Genomic DNA, 18,380 nt, shown 5'->3' with positions numbered 1-18,380 from the left:
TGAACAAGATTACATACTTGCATAGTGAACCCAAGTTTAAGACAGGGGTAAAAGCGGTATTTTCATGATAGTGGACACACATCTAGGCCAACCTCAAGGATAAAAGAGAAACAAAGAATGTTTCTAAGTGGAGCAAGCTTGTTCTAATATAGCCATGCAAAGAATAGTAGATGATCATACAAATTGCATGGTTAGAGCTATACCTAAGTGTAAGATGGACAGGGAGATCTCCGAGTACTGGTCTGCCAGCAAGCGCGAGAGACTTTAAGACTCCTACACAATACCTGAACATGGGGGATTATAAGGGACGGATAGGGCTATCACCACTTGCCGCCTACCCCTCAACCATGGAGTACCATCATATCCGAAGGTTCCCGTGCACCTAGGCACCACGCCCGTGTACAAAGAAACTACCCATATCCCTCCGAGACTCTGACCCTACGAATTGACAAGCATAGGACATGGGCAACCCCAAAGGAATGACGAACCACCACCTCAACTTAGCTCTACTTCTAATCATACAAGTTATATGAATGTTTAAGCATAATGTTTTGTAGGTTAAGCTCATAGCATAGAAACTATATGCTAGTTCATATGTCATGATTATAACATAAAAACTATACTCTAGTTCAATAGCACAACTATATTGAAGATATGAGAGCAAGACTTTGGAAGAACTCTTCATAATATTCATACCAAGAATTCTCTCTTCCAAGAGCCAAGCTCTCCTTGATAGCTTTTTCCTTGCTCACAAAATACTACTAAAGTGAAAATACAAGAAGTGGTAGTGAGGTGTGTAGCTTCAAATGAGGTGTGTGTTGAAGGAGAGCTCCACCCATCTACCTATACTAGAGTGAGGTCGGTTTGGACGCTAATAAAAAATGAAACTAGCCTAAACCGTCGTAGCATGCCTGCCATGCAACTACCAGAGCGAGGTGGGGCCGAGGCGCACTAGGGGGAGGTGCGGGCCGCACCCTGGGCTAGCCCTACTCGCCACCGCCTTGCTCTGGTGGGTCCCTGGCTGGGCCTATGTCATTGAGTGCTAGGCCACCTCCGATCACAACGTACAGCAAAACTATAAATATTTACGTGTTGGTCAATTTCCGCACCGACAGTTGACGCCGTTCGTGGGGAAGACGTTGTACGTTCACACTTTTGGTCATCGGATGGCCCACTTTTCGGCCATCTCCACCATGGCGGGCTCAAGCGATACGACTTGCTTTGGCTTGTTGGAGTTTCCCACACTCCCACCTATTGGGACATGGGTTCCACCCATCTTCGAGCCATCCTAGGCCTTCCTCTTCAGAAGCCTAGAGTTCGTCGCCGACCGGCTCAGCGTACTACACCTTCACGAGGAGACACCCATCCCGACGCCTGTCGGAGGGGCACCCTTCGTCGGCTCTAGGACATCCAACGACTTCAACGATGAGGCGCATGTGCTTCATTCCGAGCAAATGCTCTGCTCAAACCCACTGTGAGTAACGTACGCTTTGTTATTTACTCACTATTTACTATCTTTCACTGATTCTCCGGAGGGACCCCATTGTCCGCACCACGACCGCCATGCGACTGGTTCCCCTATGGCCTCATGTCCCCCACGGACATGTACGTCTGAGGGCTCCAAAAAATGCTTATGCCGCCTCCTCTCACATCCGAATTAGTGGGGATGGTGAGCTATGATCCCACCAGTTTTCTTGACATCATGGATGACGATGTCGAGAGCGACGGCTCTAGCATTGGCGACGTGGCACCTAGCCACCATCCATCCTGAGAGTGCACTATGGCTGATGCCCTAGGATGGCCGTCGATGGTAGCGGAGTCCTTGCAGACTCACACCCCTCTGGACCCTCGTGCGAGGGCCCTTGCGCCCGCACAAAAGCATGGCGAGGAGCTACGACAACGACGGTAGAACCAGCCGCCACCTGTGTCGGCATGCCCGGCGCACCATGCTGCGCCCTGTGCATGTAACCGGGCGGGCGGCGCCTGGGGTCACGCCCGCCAGGTCCAGCGCAACATCATGGACGGGGGGGATGATCTCCCATAGTTCGCTCGAGCTGGCCAAAACATCACCATCGTGGCAATGCTTCTGTGCGGCCTTCCCAAGTCGAACGACCCCTAGGAACAGGCAATCCATCGGAATCTTCAGACACTGGTGGAAATTGCCGCCGTTTAATAGGCAGAGAGCTCCGTGTCGTGACACCGACTCGTGGCCCCTCTCCCCACCAAGGGAGTGGGGACGCACCAGACGAATCACTCCATCTGCTCACCACTATGGCCGCCGAGCACGGTACAGGAGGCCGCAACCGCACCACGATCTGACCTGGCGCCCGCTCCGCACCGACCGCCTATGCGTGAGCGGCTCTGGCCAAACCAAGACGCTCGCAGTGTCATCAGCAACTGGTGTCGGGCCCCGCATGATGATGACGACCATTGAGCGGCAATGAGGGCAGGTGACACAGACCCCGAGCGGACCATCGTGGGGAGTAGTGAAACGCACCCCAAGCGTGGTCATCGGCCAGACGACCGGAGTCCCAGCCCGGATGGCTCGGGACCACGGGCCTTTGGCCAGCCCATCCAGATAGCGTCATTCCCACAGTGCTTCCAACTGCCTACCAACATCGCCAGGTATACTGGGGAGACGAACCCCAGTATATGGCTTGAAGACTTCTGACTCACCTGCCAAGCTGGTGGAGTGGATGATGACCACTTTATCATTCAGTACCTCCCTATTTATGTGGGGGAACATGTTCGAGTGTGGCTCGAATTACTCCCACACGACAGCATCTGCGACTGGGCAGACCTCCAGAGGGTCTTCGTTGGGAACTTCTAGGGGACGTATGTCCACCCTAGGAACTCCTGGGACCTCAAGAGCTGACAGCAAGAGCCCAGCGAGCCCCTGTGGGATTACATCCGTAGGTTCTCCAAAAGATGCAACTCCCTCCCTGATGTCGTCAACGCGGACATCATCAGCGCATTCCTCTCCGTGACAACCTGCGAGTCCTTGATCCACAAGGTTGGCTAGCTAAAGCCCTGTACCACCCGCGACCCGCTCGACGTCACCATGAACTACGCCTCTGGTGAGGAGGCGGTCAGAGCAGTCTTCAATAGAGGCCGAGACAAAGGCAAGGCCAAGCGCAAGGATTAGGACGAGGGCCCCTCCACATGGAGGGGCAAAAAGGACAAGAAAGATCATCGCCGATCGGCCAACTCCGTGTTGGTTGCCGTGGCTGATCACATGGGCAAGCAGACCCAATAGGGCCTCCCAGACCACTTCAACGAGCTCATGGAGAGCCCATGCACCAACCACGCCTATCCCATCAAGCACCTCTAGAAGGAGTATGAGCTCCTCAAGCGCTTTCTACGATAGGCCGGCGGGCCAAAGGAAGGAAAAGGCAAGGAGGCAGCAGCCAAGAAAGGGGACATGGCAGGCAAGGATCCAGATGACTGAAGGTCCCTATATGACGACTAAGGTAATCTGACCGGGCGCCTACCGACTGAAGGACGACAACGGCGACGTTCTCACCAACACTTGAAACATTGAACAACTACGTCGTTTTCCCCTAAATTTGGTCTTACTGCTTTTTTCAACACTTTCTCCTGTAAAGCACCCCAGCCTGAACACTTTCAGCTCGGGTCGCTCGGGGGCTCCATGAGGGTACAATACAAAATACTACCTCTCTTTTTTTACTATCACATGGTAAAAACTTTTTGCCCGAATGAAAGGGCATTCCATTCCTTTGATTACCCTACGTGACTTTGTTTTTTGTCCTGACCAAGCGCACCCCGCCACGACCTACGGTTACAAGCAGCCGAGCCTCGCGGGCCATGCCGAGGTTCTTAAAGTTGCAGCCTACGGAACAAATGGGTAGGTGTGAAAAAGAAAGGATAAAAATAAAGCTATGCTAGGATAAAAAAATAAGGAACGGATAGTGATTCTATCACAAAGCAGAACTGATATATTCATTTATTACAAAAAAATTGTTCACATAGGGGCTCCCCCACGAACTTAACGATTACATTTTCTGACTACTTCTACTCCAAATACTATTGTGGTCGCTCGGTAGCATTGGCTGATGCCAAAGGTGAGGCCACGGCACCTACCACCGGACATAACCACCACCACAAGGGCCCCACCTGGTTCCACTCCCTCGACTTTGGTGAGCGTAGCAAGTACCTCAAGGGCGTCGCACCCATAGATGCTCAGTAGAAGAGCATGGAGCTCCTGACCTTCTCATGCAGTCGAGGCAGCTCCTGGGCAGGGACGCTGCCCGCCGAGGTATGGCCGCCGTGGCTAGAGGATGTCTCATCAAACTTTATGAACTAGCCAACCTGAGCAGCTGCAAGGGCGAAACCTCCCACCAGCACAGTCCTGAGCGTCTTCCTCTCCGACAAGGCTCGCCCGGAGAAGACTCGCTGGAAGGAGTCCACATGCGGCTCCATCACGACGAAAGCCTCGCAAACGATGACGAAGCCGACGACATGCGATACCCTCTAGTGCACCACCTCATTCGATGGAAGCAGCCCCTTCTCGGTGAAGGCGGCCAGCACCACCTCCATAGACGAAAGCAGCCCCTTCTCAGCGAAGGTGGCTAGCACCACCTTATCTACGCTGGATGACCTATAGCTTGACATTTTGCTCCGAAATCACGAACGGGCTGTGAGTTCTCCTTTCCCTCTCCCTTCCCCTATTTAAGGAGGAGATGCAGTAGTTGAAGAAGGGCAAAGGATTGGGGCGAAAAAACCTCTCCCTTCCCCCATTCAATGCGGATGGGAAATGACGGGACGCGCCCTGACCGATGGGGCGCACCCTGCCTGACGGAACGACGCCTGGTCAGACGGGACGTGGCCTGGGTATGGCCCACCACTACCGCATGCCGGGCGCAAGAAACAAAGCACCACCACGCGTAGGCGGCCCTTTGCCTTCCTAGGCGGGACTTGGAAAGGCCCAGCTATGGGATCTCCACCCAGGAGAGACCATCGGGCTTCCTAAGTCGATCGGACGGCTCAGGCAAAACGCCGAGAGACAGGTAAGGAGCAGAGGGACGCCTATGTGGGTCAAGCTGACTCTGTCACGAACAACAAGCATAGATCCCTGTCGGACATATCCGATATGAGCTCCTTGAACCCCGTCACTCGAGTCATCAAGGTAAACACTACCAAACCCCCACTCTTTCTTTATATGAACATTCATTCATCCATGCACGCATTCATTCATTCCATACATCCAAAAGCATCGCATATGCAGTTAAATGCATCACAACGCTTCGTGTTGCGTCACGAAGTGGCAGTTGCCTCATTCAACATGAGCAACGACCGACCGGGGTTCGAAGGCCGGCCCACGAAGGGCTTGAGGCCGCCTCGCATCAAATAGAACTAGGGGAGAAAACACAGATGAGCCCCGAGCGACCCTCGCCCAATCTACCCCAAAGCAGACATGGTCATCTCAACCTTCTCGTTCAATCCTAACCTCCCGCCAAACCCACATAATCTCCATCGAGGGGAGGCCAGCGGGCCACCCGGGTCGGTCTCCGGAATGACCCAGGCATCTACCGAGTTGCAGGTTAAGGAGCAGTGGAGTGCCACATGAGGGCTATGCCGACCCCGTTGATGGGTCGAGATGGCGACTAGAGGGGGGGTGAATAGTCTTTTCTAAAACTTAATTGCGTCGGCTAACCGATACAAATGCGGAATTAAAACTATCGGTCTAGCCAAGACTATACCCCACTATATATGTTCACTAGCACCTTGCAAAGATAACAATTATGCAACAAAGGTGCCGGGCTAGTTAGAGCTCTCCTAAACAATTCTAGGAGCAAGGTTACACAAACCTATGCCACTAGTACTTTAAGCAAAAAGGGAGCTCCTACACATGCTAGTAAGCAAAAGCACAAAGCTAACTAAGCTCACTAGCAATGCTCAATAACAAGGCAACCAATGCCTAATTAGAGAGCGCAAATACTTAGTTACACAAACTAAGCAATGTGACTAACAAGGTTACTAAAACCAAATTAGCCACGCAAGGGAGCTACTTCTATGCTACACAAGCAAGAAGGTAATTAGCAAGCTACACAAGCTATCTAATTACAAGAGCAACTACACAAGCTTAATATGTATAAAAGTAATTGCAAGCTTGTGTAATGGGGATGCAAACCAACGGGAAGAACAAGGTTGACACGATGATTTTTCTCCCGAGGTTCACGTGTTTGCCAACACGCTAGTCCCCGTTGTGTCGACCGCTCACTTGGTGGTTCGGCGGCTAATTAGCATCACCCGCTAAGCCCGCACGTCGGGCGCCGCAAGAACCTACCCCTTGAGTGAGGGTAGCTCAATGACACGCTTTACTAGAGTTGCTCTTCACGGCTCCCGCGGGGCGAGCACAATGCCCCTCACAAGCACTTCTCCGGAGCGCCGCACAAGCTTCTTGCGCGCTTCGACGGAGACCACCACCAAGCCGTCTAGGAGGTGGCAACCTCCAAGAGTAACAAGCACCACCGGCTTGCAACTCGATCACCTAGTGCCACTCGATGCAACCTCACGATGCAATCGCACTAGAATCGCTCACTCACACAATCGAATGATCACTATCAAGTATATGTGTGATGGAGGGCTCCTAAGCACTCTCAAGTATGGACACAAAGTCCCCCAAGGTGCTCCCCCCCAGCCATGGCCGAGGGCCACTTCTATTTATAGCCCCAAGGGCTAAACTAGCCGTTACCCTTTCACTGGGCAACGGTCGGGACGACCGGACGCTCTGGTCGTGTTGACCAGACACTGGACCTCAGCGTCCGGTCGCCCACAGACGACCACGTGTCCCGATTCCAACGGTCACTTGACCTGACCGGACGCTCCAGCACTCAACTGACCGGACGCTGAACCCCCAGCGTCCGGTCGTTTCCAGTAAGCTCCCGAGCATGACCGGACGCGTCCGGTCGAATGCGATCGGACGCAGCCAGCGTCCGGTCACACTCCAGCGACTGCTACACTCCACGTCAGTGCGACCGGACGCAGCCTGCCAGCGTCCGGTGCATTCAGATCCAGCGTCCGGTCAGTTGACCGACGCCAGCATCTTCTCCATTCTCTTCACCCTTGCTCAAGTGTGCTAACCACACGAACTTGCATCCGGCGCAATAGAAAATAGGCATTCCATTTTCCCGAAAGCGCCGAATCCCGCCTCGCAAGCTCGGCGGGAGGGAGAGAGGGACCCAAAACCCATCTCACCCCTGCAAACACCACCTCCTTTGTAAATGTGCCAACACCACCAAGTGTACACCACCATGTGTATGTGTGTTAGCTTTTCACAATCATTTCCCAAAGGATGTTAGCCACTCAACTTGCCACGCCACTCGATCCTAGTGACAATGCAAAGTTAGATCACTCGAGTGGCACTAGATGACCGATATGCAAACAAGTTTGCCCCTCTTGATAGTACGGCCATCTATCCTAAACCCGGTCATAAACTTCTCTACACACCTATGACCGGTGAAATGAAATGCCCTAGGTTATACCTTTGCCTTGCGCATTCCATTCCATCTCCTCCAATGTTGATGCAACACATGCACCAACACGATCAACAATGATATGATCCACTTCATATCATCACATGATCATATTGGTTCATCGATCTTGACTCTACTTGCTCTTCACCGTTGCCATCGTCCATCGGTGCCAAGTCTTGCTCAAGCTTCACCGCCACGCGGTCCATCACTCCAAAGCCTTCGACTTGCCCTTCACGCTTGCAACCGGTCCATCAAGCCAAGTCTTGTCTTGATCTTCTCCACCTTGATCACATGACTCAATGTCATGTCTCATGTGCAATAAGCTCCTTCATCATCACATGTGTGAGCTTTGCAACATCTCCAAGCCATTTTCACCTCCATGGCATATGTTGCTCACACACATGTACCTGTGGACTAATCACCTGTGTATCTCACATAAACACAATTAGTCCACCTAAGTTGTCACTCAATTACCAAAACCAAACAAGGACCTTTCACCCGTCATGAACGACGGACCCAGACTTCACTCAAACATACTTGCTAGCGAGCTCACCGAGCGCGTCACTCGAGCTCGAGCCATCGAGGCAAGCGATGTTAGCTCAGCCCCTCTAGTTGCGAGAAACCACGGATGGGGTAACACACAAAAACTCAACCGACCCCTACCAAGCCCAACGGGGCTCAGGGGCTCAAGACACCCAAAAACCTTGGCTGTGACTCCGACTCGTCCGATCCCTCGTCGCGCCCAACGCCTAGATCCGCGACTCTGACTCGTCCGATCCCTCGTCATGTTGTTCAAAATTTCTTGATTTTAAATTTCAAAACATTAGAACATAAAATGAATATCTAGGAATCTAAATGACTTCAAATAATAAAAAAATTATTAACTACAAAGTTGTAGATCATATTGAGAAGTACACTTTTGTGTATATACCATGTCAATATTTGAGGTTGTTCAAAAGTTCTAAATTTTAAATTTCAAGATCTTAGAGCTCAAAACCATTTGTTTGGACTCTAAAGAGTTTCGAATAAAAAAATTATCAACTATAAAATTGTAGATCACATCAAGATCTAAAATTTTGGTATAAAGTTAGTTAATATGAAAAAGCTAGTATTTTTAGACAATTATTTCTAAAGACGGGCCCTTAGAATGATCGCTTCTCTTAATCGTTTTTGAGAGATGAACTCTTAGAATGTTCACATCTGCTAATAGCTAATTTCAGAGAAAGGCACTTTAAGAAGTCCACTTCTGTTAATCGATTAACAAAGACAGATGCTTTAGGACACTCGTCTGGCCATTTACAAAGACAACCCAACGCAAATTTGAACGGTTGCTTGAAACTTTTGTTTGGCAAAGCATTCGTAGCTTCTACGGGTGAGTGTGGCTTACTGCAAAGCCATCATTAGAAATGATATGGACCTAACGTGTAGACGTGCAAGATGAGGCTACTAGCCACCTCAGACGCATTGGAGCTACTCTAGAGCTAACATATTTATATGCTTGCGTTGGTGCTGCCTAGGGATGATATCCAAACAGCGGCCCAAATATTTTGTGGCGAGGTGTGAAAGCAATGCAAAGGCGGCGACTAGCTGTTCGCGAGAAGCAAATTCTTGTTCTGCAACGCAAACAAGGCAGTCCGAACAAGAAAATGCTTTGAAATTAACGGCTGTATACATCAAGCACTTTAATATTGAGTTACACAAAAAAGGTAAAATCGTGAACCGAAATGAAAACGAAATGAAACCTTTGATACCTGAAGCAATCTCACGAACTAATTTACCCTCCTCTGTGACACAAGCGCAAAGAGCAAGAGTTGCGCTGAATATCGTGCATATGCATGCTCTGCATTCACAGCTGCTTTGCTCTGACTTTGTTGAGATGCAAAAAGTCAAAGGCCAGAACCACGGTGCCATCCAGCCTCTTCACCACGAACCTCTCCACCAGCTCCCATCCGCCGGCCACCTTCCCGGGATCCTCTTCCTCGTCCACCCACCCGCCCCTGTACTCTTCCCACCGCATCCTCTCCCACACGCTCGTGCACAGCCCCACCCGCTGACCCGTCGCCGCCGCCCTGAACCACACGTACGCGTCGCCGCGCCGCGAGTTCCCCGCCTCCTGTTTTGCCTCCACGCTCCCGCCGATGTACGCCCTCGTGCTGGCAAGCTTAGAACCACCACCACGTGCGCGTGCAGCGGCTCCCAGCGCTGCTCGAGCGTCACCTCGTAGAACGCGCTGCGTTCCATCTGCTCACGTGGCGCGACGCCGGCTTCTTTGACGAGGAAGAACGGGGAGTACCATTTGGTCGGCGCCGGGAACGCGTCGAGGACGCCGGCGTCCGAGAGCTAGCGAGACCGGAGCGCGGCGTCCAGGCCCCGGGCCTCGCCGATTTGGAGGTCGAAGCTCTTAGGCTTTGACGCGTACACGCGCCAGTACTTCTTGCGGTAGAGGAAGTAGGGGAAGCCGTCGGGCGCCACGGCCCTCGCCGTGAACCGCCCGCGCCGGCGCTGCACGATCTCGATCTGCTGCTAGATGTCGGCCGGGTCGAACGGCCGCGGGTCCACGTCGTTCATGCACCGGCAGAAGCAGCAGGGGACCATGTCCTCCTCCGTGGAGCACGCCCTGACGAGGCCCCTGTGCCTGCCTGTGGCGATGACGGGGTAGTAGCGGTTGGACGCCAGTCGCCAGCGGCTGGTCGGGGACGGGCACGAACACGACGGCGTCGGCGTAGGTGGTGCTGCTCTCCCCGTGCTGCTCCGTGTACCTCACCGTCAGCACGCGGTTCTGCGGGAACGGGAGGTCCCGCACGCGCGCGACCCGCCGCAGGTGCCCCAGCAGCACGTTTCGTCGTCACTGCCCTCGTCGTCGGCACCCTTCACCACGAGGTAGCCGGAGTTCCGGCCCTCCGGTGGCGGCCGAACAGGGACAGCGGCTTGGTCGCGTACATTCTGATTTCTGGTTAAGCTGATGATTTCGCGTACATTCTGAGTTTGTGTTGATATAAAGATCGATCAAGACATGTATATGTACATTGTATATTTGGCGACGGATACGACAGCGTTGACGAAAGATCCTACGAAATATTTTAGGGGAAATTATGTATTTGGCACTAAAATAAATTCGTCTTCCGTATTTAGCACTAAAAAATTTAAACTTTTTTATTTGACACTAAGTTAAAATTTCCTTCCCTAAATAGCACCGTTGTCCATTTAGGCTAGTAACGGCGTCAAGTGGCTAGTAAAATGACATAAATGACCTTCTTTATAGCAGAAATACATGATGCCAAATAAGGAAATAATAAATGGACAGATTGTCAAATAAGAAAATTATAAATATCACAAATATATTGTGAACTAAAACATGAGATTTTGATAATCGAAGTCTGCAAATAAATAAATAATAAATTTCAAATTCTAAGGCAAGAGCAGGTCCTGCTCGGGTAGGCTTAGCACGGGAGGGATTTGCCCTGTCTAGTTAGCTTGGTCAGAAATTGTTTGATACAGTTTAGCAGCTCGCTTATCTCAGTTTGGTCAGTCCTATATTCTTGTCAAATCATCGTAAGACATGAAGACAACAACGAACAGATATTTCTAAGCTAGCCAATCATCTAGCACAAAAAAAGCATTGCAAATCTCACAAATAACAAGTGCAAGAAAACTCTATCCCGTTCCAGATCCAAGAACATGCCCCCACAATCCTCCTGATCTGGCCTAGGGAGGCTGCCCTGTGGCCTGTGCCCCGGGAGCAACCGCCTCTGCCACGCTGCTGGCTGGCCGGAGGGGCTGCGCCGCCTCCATCACGCCGTGGGCTGGCCGGAGCGTCGGCCCCGCCGCCGCACCACGGCCTGGCTCCGCCGGGTGAGGTCGCCCCGCCAGAGGGCGCGCGCAGCTGGTGCTGGGCGCCGCCGGCCGCAACATCCTCTGCTCCATCATCCTCTCCACTTTATGTATCTCATACATGTTCTCTACAAATTCCTTAGAAATTATTCAGAACACAATTCACCACTTTAAGTATTTTGAAGATAAAGATGAACCTGTCTTGTGCACTCAGAAAGGTAAGGGTTGCGATCGAGGACTGGAAGCAGAACATGTTTAACTTGCGAGAGGGCATCAACAGCCAAACCACTTCCAGATTCATTCACTTCCGCCCTGACTGATTATCCAAACAGAAAAGAAGTACTAAGCAGTAGTATCTTTGGCTTAGTGAATGATTCACATTCGCAAGAAAAATATCATTATAAAGGAATGCTCTAATTTAGAAGCTAAAACACAAATGAAATAGACTCAATTTTCAGTTCTTAAACTCTGTTCAAGCCATACTGATCTCGAAATAGGAAAGGAAATCATTGTGATAAATTTTACATACTATACTGCTGCCCTTTTCTAGCCACAAGTACAATGGTCTCCTCGAATGCAACTCAGCAGCACTCATTCATGCAACAACCAAATCGACTTATGGAACTTCTGTTATCGAATTAGGTCGGGTTTACTGAAGAATCGAATGCAACTCAGCAGCACTTATTCATCCAACAACCAAATTGACTTATGGAATTTCTGTTATCGAATTTGGTCGGGTTTACTGAAGAATCGAACATGATGAAGCAGAAAAGCAAAAATGAAAATCGTAATTGTCTATTCAGCTGCAGGGACTAGAGGAGCATGATCCTACAACTAGCAATGAAATCAGTGCTCAGTTGAACTTGGACAAAACAAGAACAGTTAAAAGATAATTAATTTCACGGAACTAAAACACTAAAACTAATATGCTTAGCTAACTGGGAGCTACAACTTCTGTAACCAATTTCACAGAACTACAATTGCTTGTGCCACCAGGTTCACAGACCTATGACATTTTGTATGGACCCGTATATCAGGTATCAACCACACAAGTTAAGTGTGGACCCACATGCATGTCGACTTAGGTTTGTGTGAAACTAAGGGCACAAATAGTTTTAGGATTGTGAAACTGATCTCAGAAAGTTGCAGTTCCTTGATAGTTAAACACGAATAGTTGTAGTTTTGTGAAATTAAATCAAATCATGCCTTTCAGTTTCACAGTTCAACATGACCCGAAGCAAGAGAGGGCCCGTTCTACTATTCTGAACTTTCACCACTTCCAATCAGACAAATGCACTCGGATGACCCCCAGATGGTCCTACGTTCTGGCATTTCATAGACAGCTGGCGATCAAGAGCGGCGAGGCCTAGAGAGATCCTACACAAAAGCAGGTCTCGCGCACGCGCACCGAGCGGGACCGGCAGCGGAAAGAAAGTGCCGAGCTTAAGCTACGAGTACTGGGGCAAGGAGAACAGGGACTACCTCCGTGGCGGGGTCCTCGGCGCCGGCACGCAGCGGCGAGCGAGACGCTCTTCTTGGCCGGCGAGAAGGCGGCGAGCTCCGGCGCGGGGCTCGCGCAGACGCGGGAGGCCGCCTCTGCCACGCTGCTGGCTAGCCGGAGGGGCTGCGCCGCCTCCACCACGCCGTGGGCTGGCCGGAGCGTCGGCCCCGCCGCCGCACCACGGCCTAGCTCCGCCGGGTGAGGTCGCCCCGTCAGAGGGCGCGCGCAGCTGGTGCTGGGCGCCGCCGGCCGCAATATCCTCTGCCCCATCATCCTCTCCTCCTCCCTCCATCAATCAGGGTTTATTGTTTTTTTTTCCCGGGGAAGAAGGTCACGGAGTTCTCGGCCGTTAGGAAAGTCCAGGGAAAAATTGGATGCGGAGAGTAGTTTGGTCACACTGAAAAAAACTGACATTTGGTTAAAATAGTCAACTAAGAAAAATAGATAAAATGGACGGTAGTGCTATATAGGGAAGGAAATTTTAACTTGGTGTCAGATAAGAAAGTTTAAATTTTTAAATGTCAAATATGAAAGACTGATTTATTTCAGCGCCAGCGCCGAATACATAATTCTTTTAATATTTTATGGATCTTATTACTAGCAGGTGATATGCTAAAATAAAGATGAGATTAAAAATTTGCTCACTGGACCGTATGGAAACGCGTCGTTGACTTGACTTCTCGTCGTTTTGAGCTTCTGATTGTTGAGTGATGAGAAATTGCCGGTGACGTGAGGAGCTTTGAAACTCAACCAACACCTTTGAAACTTCTGCTGCGTCTACAGTGTTTCGCTGAGAAGAAACCGGAATTCTCAACCAGAATCAGAGACTTGAGATCCTTTGCTACAAGATCATCAAAGATAAACATCTATTAGGAATATGGCTTTCTGTGTGTAGTGAAACTACCTCATAGTTCTAGGTTGAGTTTAAGCTCCTGATGATGAACCCATGATATCTTTGCTTAGGGCCTGTTTAGAATCCAAAAAATTTTGTGCAGTAACCGTCACATCAAATCTTACGGCACATGCATGGAGTACTAAATGTAGACGAAAAAAAAACTAATTACACAGTTGGTCGAGAAATCGCGAGACGAAACTTTTGAACCTAATTAGTCCATAATTAGATACTAATTACCAAATACAAACGAAATGCTACAGTAAGCCAAAATCCAAAAATTTTTGGATCTAAACGGGGCCTTAGTGGAGACGCATCTGATGACTGAGACGAAAACTAGAATAAGATGATAATTTAATACAATTTTGTGCATATAAGTCGAAGCTCAACAATGCTAACAATCCCCACACAGCAGACAGCACACACAAATCTATCGGTCCAGAAGTTAAAAACGCTGGCATGGTTGAACAGGGTATAAACGGTGAGACACACACTGGTTTGATAAAACACATTGCCTAATGGTTACTGCGTCAAATAAGATTGCATCGCCTGCAAAATAAAATTAGTGATAGGTTGATATAAGGCGGCAATTCCATTAGCAAACTTTACTATAACAACCGGTTGGTCAACAGAATGGGAAAACAAAACATACAGACTTAATCAGATTTTATTGGATCACAAACATATCAATCATGCCTATGACTAACATAAATGAACAATCTTTCTTAGAATACATGCCTTTTCTGTTTATCAGGAGTAACACCAAGATACAAATCTGAACTCAGACGGAGATGGCTAATGGTACAGTGTTGTACAGATGACTACCATTGAGTCAGCATTTCCAAGAACGTCACTCATGCTTGCATTAAGATATCTCCCAAGGTAAGACCAAACATAGTTGACACGGATGGAAAACAGTGCATCCATTGATGAGACCTTCTGACCTTCAGGGTATACAGAGTTGGTAGCAGTATATTTTCACTCCTCAGACATGAGCCACCAATAATTAACTTGACACTGGCTTCCTCATGATCCGGTTTGCTGCCTACATCACTTCTTATAAGTATGCTGCCTTATTAGAGAGTCAATTCAAGTTTCCAGTTCCACATTGCCTTCCTCAAGACAAGCTAGGGAACAACCTATTCAATTCATAAAGTCGCGTCCTCCAGGCTTGCTTCATACATGCATTAAGCTTGGGAAGAAGGAAATGAAGCAACCTCAAGAGGACAAAGGAGCTAGCCAATGCAAGACATGTATCTTGATGAAGTAACCGGTCTGGTGATCTTGCCCATGATAACAGAGAATCCTCCTTTTCAGTCTTTTTGTCATGATCAATTATAGTAACTGTATCCTCCATTCTCTCCAGGGATGTGGCGTCCAATGACACAGGATTCAGGCCTTCAGAATTTCAAAAGGAAGGTCAAATCTAGGAAAACTTTATGAAAAGGTAATTAAACGCTAGAGTGGCTCAAGCTGTGGGATGTGAATCCTACTAAAATACCACCATATCTACAGTTCTAGGAAAAATGCATGCTAAATCTGCAGTGCATGGCATCTGAATGGTTAAGGTGCAGCAGGAAATACTCAGCCTTTTGTTAAACTTAGGCCCTGTTTAGTTCCTCCCAAAATGCCAAATTTTTCAAGATTCTCCGTCACATCAAATCTTTGGACGCATGCATGAAGCATTAAATATAAATAAAAAATAAAACTAATTACACAGTTTAGACGAAATCCACGAGACGAATCTTTTAAGCCTAATTAGACTATGATTGGACACTAATTACCAAATAACAACAAAAACGCTACAGTAGCGTTTTGCCAAATTTTTCGGCAACCAAACTGGCCCTTAGTAGATTACAGTAAATATTGAGACGAGTACCAACACTTTCACAAAATTCTGAACTTTGAGCAATAATACCTGTAACATCTTTATAGAACATAGCAAGGGAATTCATGGCCCGAGATCCATGATAACGCACACGCACTGTAGAGTTCAGAAGGAAAATCGTCGGGAATGCACGGACTCCATACCTTGACAATACTCTGCAATCCAGATATTGAAGTTGAGTTGCATACCAAATATAGTAAAATCTAGCTGCAGTGTTTGTCTCATTTAGAAAGACGCACCTTGGTTTGATATTAGATTCTTCAAAAGAAAAATGAGCAATTGTTGGGAAAAAGGATGACAGCTTTTGAAAATCTGTCCTGAAAATTTTAGAAAAAGGACACCACGAAGCATAAAAAAGAATAGCAACAAAATCTTCCCTGTTCTGCAGCACAAGTGCTACTGCCTTTTGCAGCACCCCATCATCCCCCTGATACATAAAAATGAAGGGTGAAGTAACAGACACAAAGAGTAGTCATTCAAAATTTGAGAACAAAATCAAAGTCCAAGAAGCATGACTAGTAGTGTAGTTTGGCCAGTCAGCTTTTGTATATAAATCTGAATGTACAAGAAACAAAGGGGGAATATTCAATATACTCCCAAGGAATTGATAAAAAGTGGAAGTCTACCTAACTTATATTGGTGCCCTCTAAAATGTTGCATACGCTCTTCTATGCAGCAGATGACCAAAACGAGTTGTTGACAAAACTCAATCTGTGCTATTTAATTTAAGGCCTTGTTTGGATCCATTAGCTGCTAATAGTCCATAGCTAATATTAGCTGCTATTAGCTAGTTTGGTCCAACTAGTGGAATAGTTGTTAGTTGGGTATTCAGCTAATAATTAGCTAAACTATTAGCTAGAGTGCTAGACCAGTTCGGATCAAGGAGCTAATTATTAGCAGCTAACTACTAGCTCTATGGATCCAAACAGGGCCTAACTTTTGACGGCAGATAGCAATTGATAGACATTCCACGGAGAAGAAAACATGCACTTAATAATGGGCATATTTATCATGATGGTGTGTGCATACAAAATAAAAGAGATTCCATGTTCAGACTAGCTTCTGCGTGTATATCAAACAGAAATGGAAGTCAAACCCTGAAGGTGGTACAAAATAAAATAAAGAAATGCTCTGCTCAGCACATATCCAACATAAGAGTCCAGCTGAACTGTAATGAACTTAAAGATCATGGATAGTCATAGGTAGCAGAAAAGAATCTCTGCTCTTATAGAGTCAGGCAGCTATAAGTCATCTCCGGTGTCATCGAATTACTAACTAGTAACTACCAGCACCACAAGCATCAATACCCAAGATATTCAGCAGAATATCCGGGGAGACAGTTGCAGGGACACCAGATGCTTAAGCTTTCAAGCCAACTGATCCTAGTTCTTTTTTTTTTCAATCCAACAGTCAGGTAGCTATAACTCATCTCCGGTGTCATCGAATTACTTACTACCAGCACCACAAGCATCAATACCCAAGATATTCAGCAGAATATATCGGGGTGGCAGTTGGAAGGGACACCAACTGCTTAAGCTTTCAAGCCAACTGATCCTAGTTTTTTTTTTTTTCAATCCAACTGTCAGGAACGCTGCCATGGACACTGAGATCCGTCAGTTTTGGCATCACGTTGAAACTACTGAACATCATCTTGGAAAGACCAACAAAGAACTACTTGTAATTGTAATTTATAAAGCCGCAATATATGAAGAATTCATCATGGGCAGAGCTTAGATCGAGCATTAGCATGGTATTCACGGCTTCAGGAGTCAATCAAATCACAAAGGTGGATATAGAAGCAAAAAGACATTAAATATTTAAATTCACTCGCTCCAAACGGCAACCTGGCAGCGCAAGCAACCGGACGCCAATTTTCTGCAAGAAGAGTGATGGGGAGATCAAACGGCAAAGCGAAACCCACCTCCACAACGCCGGCGCGGTGACCCCGGAGCCCCAGGGCGTCCACCGTCCGACAGGAGGTGGACGCGTGCCGCAGGATGACGGCGGCGGCGGGCTGCGTCGGGCAGGCCGCCGCCCCCTCGCCCGCGGCGGCGAGGATGGGGAGGAGGAGGAGCGCTGCCGCCGACGACATGGCCGCGCCCACCGCCGGAGGAAACCCTAGCAGATCGCGATCCCGCATGGCGTGAGACGTCGCGACTCGCGAGTCCTCCTGCTGGCTCCGACTTCGAGCGCGCGAGCAAGCGAGGAGGAGCCGGCCGCGGGCGCGGGAGTCGGGGTGGGGCAACGGTCGGGAGAAAGAGAGGAGAGCCGGAAACGACGGGGAGGAGCTCGGTCCGTCGGTCGCTTGCAGCTGTTGCCTGTTGGGAGCTGGGAAGGTCGCCCCCGTTTCTCGCTCTCTCCCCGTCTGGGTGTGGCTGTTTGTTTCTTTTCGTTGTCTTGCTATCTTTGCCTCACCGGTCTCGGCCTCTCTTGGTAGCAGTAGGAGGACAAATCAAATGGACAGTGGACAGTGGACAGTTTTTTTTTTAACAGCTGGAGCTTCATTCATTGATCGTGAATATAGATGGCCAATGGGCCGGCCCGACACGCCACGGCATGGGCCCGTAAAAGCACGGCCCGATGGGGGTCAGGCCGGCACGGCATGACATGCCTCCCGGGCCGTGCCTCACAAGGCCACGGGCTTGACCTTTGGCCCAGGCATGGCACTATGGGCCAATTTCTGTGTCGGGCCGGTCTAAGAAGCACGGCCAATTTCACAGGCCGTGCTAGCCCGAGGCCCACTGGCTGCTGACAGAGAGAGAGAGGGGAAGG

The 18,380-nt window shown here is 49.0% G+C and overlaps 2 protein-coding genes and 1 pseudogene across 2 annotated transcripts; all 3 read right to left on the bottom strand.

Annotated features, from left to right (window-relative positions):
• Nucleotides 1-9,049: 9,049 nt before the first annotated feature.
• On the bottom strand, nucleotides 9,050-13,839 carry LOC136502142 (uncharacterized; annotated as a pseudogene).
• On the bottom strand, nucleotides 11,202-13,098 carry LOC136499849 (uncharacterized). Its single transcript, XM_066495358.1, has 3 exons — nucleotides 12,810-13,098; nucleotides 11,525-11,643; nucleotides 11,202-11,465 (listed from the first exon to the last, which is right to left on the bottom strand). Exons 1-3 carry the CDS (start codon nucleotides 13,096-13,098, stop codon nucleotides 11,202-11,204), a joined length of 672 nt encoding a protein of 223 aa, XP_066351455.1.
• Nucleotides 13,840-14,369: 530 nt separating the features above from the next.
• Nucleotides 14,370-18,001, bottom strand: LOC136500955 (5'-adenylylsulfate reductase-like 4). Its single transcript, XM_066496438.1, has 4 exons — nucleotides 17,530-18,001; nucleotides 15,848-16,035; nucleotides 15,639-15,763; nucleotides 14,370-15,118 (listed from the first exon to the last, which is right to left on the bottom strand). Exons 1-4 carry the CDS (start codon nucleotides 17,746-17,748, stop codon nucleotides 14,838-14,840), a joined length of 813 nt encoding a protein of 270 aa, XP_066352535.1. The 5' UTR covers nucleotides 17,749-18,001; the 3' UTR covers nucleotides 14,370-14,837.
• Nucleotides 18,002-18,380: the final 379 nt, after the last annotated feature.

The sequence above is a fragment of the Miscanthus floridulus genome, chromosome 13, assembly GCF_019320115.1.
Source record: "Miscanthus floridulus cultivar M001 chromosome 13, ASM1932011v1, whole genome shotgun sequence".
Classification (NCBI taxonomy): Eukaryota; Viridiplantae; Streptophyta; class Magnoliopsida; order Poales; family Poaceae; genus Miscanthus; species Miscanthus floridulus.
This window is presented reverse-complemented; position numbering and strand designations above follow the sequence as displayed.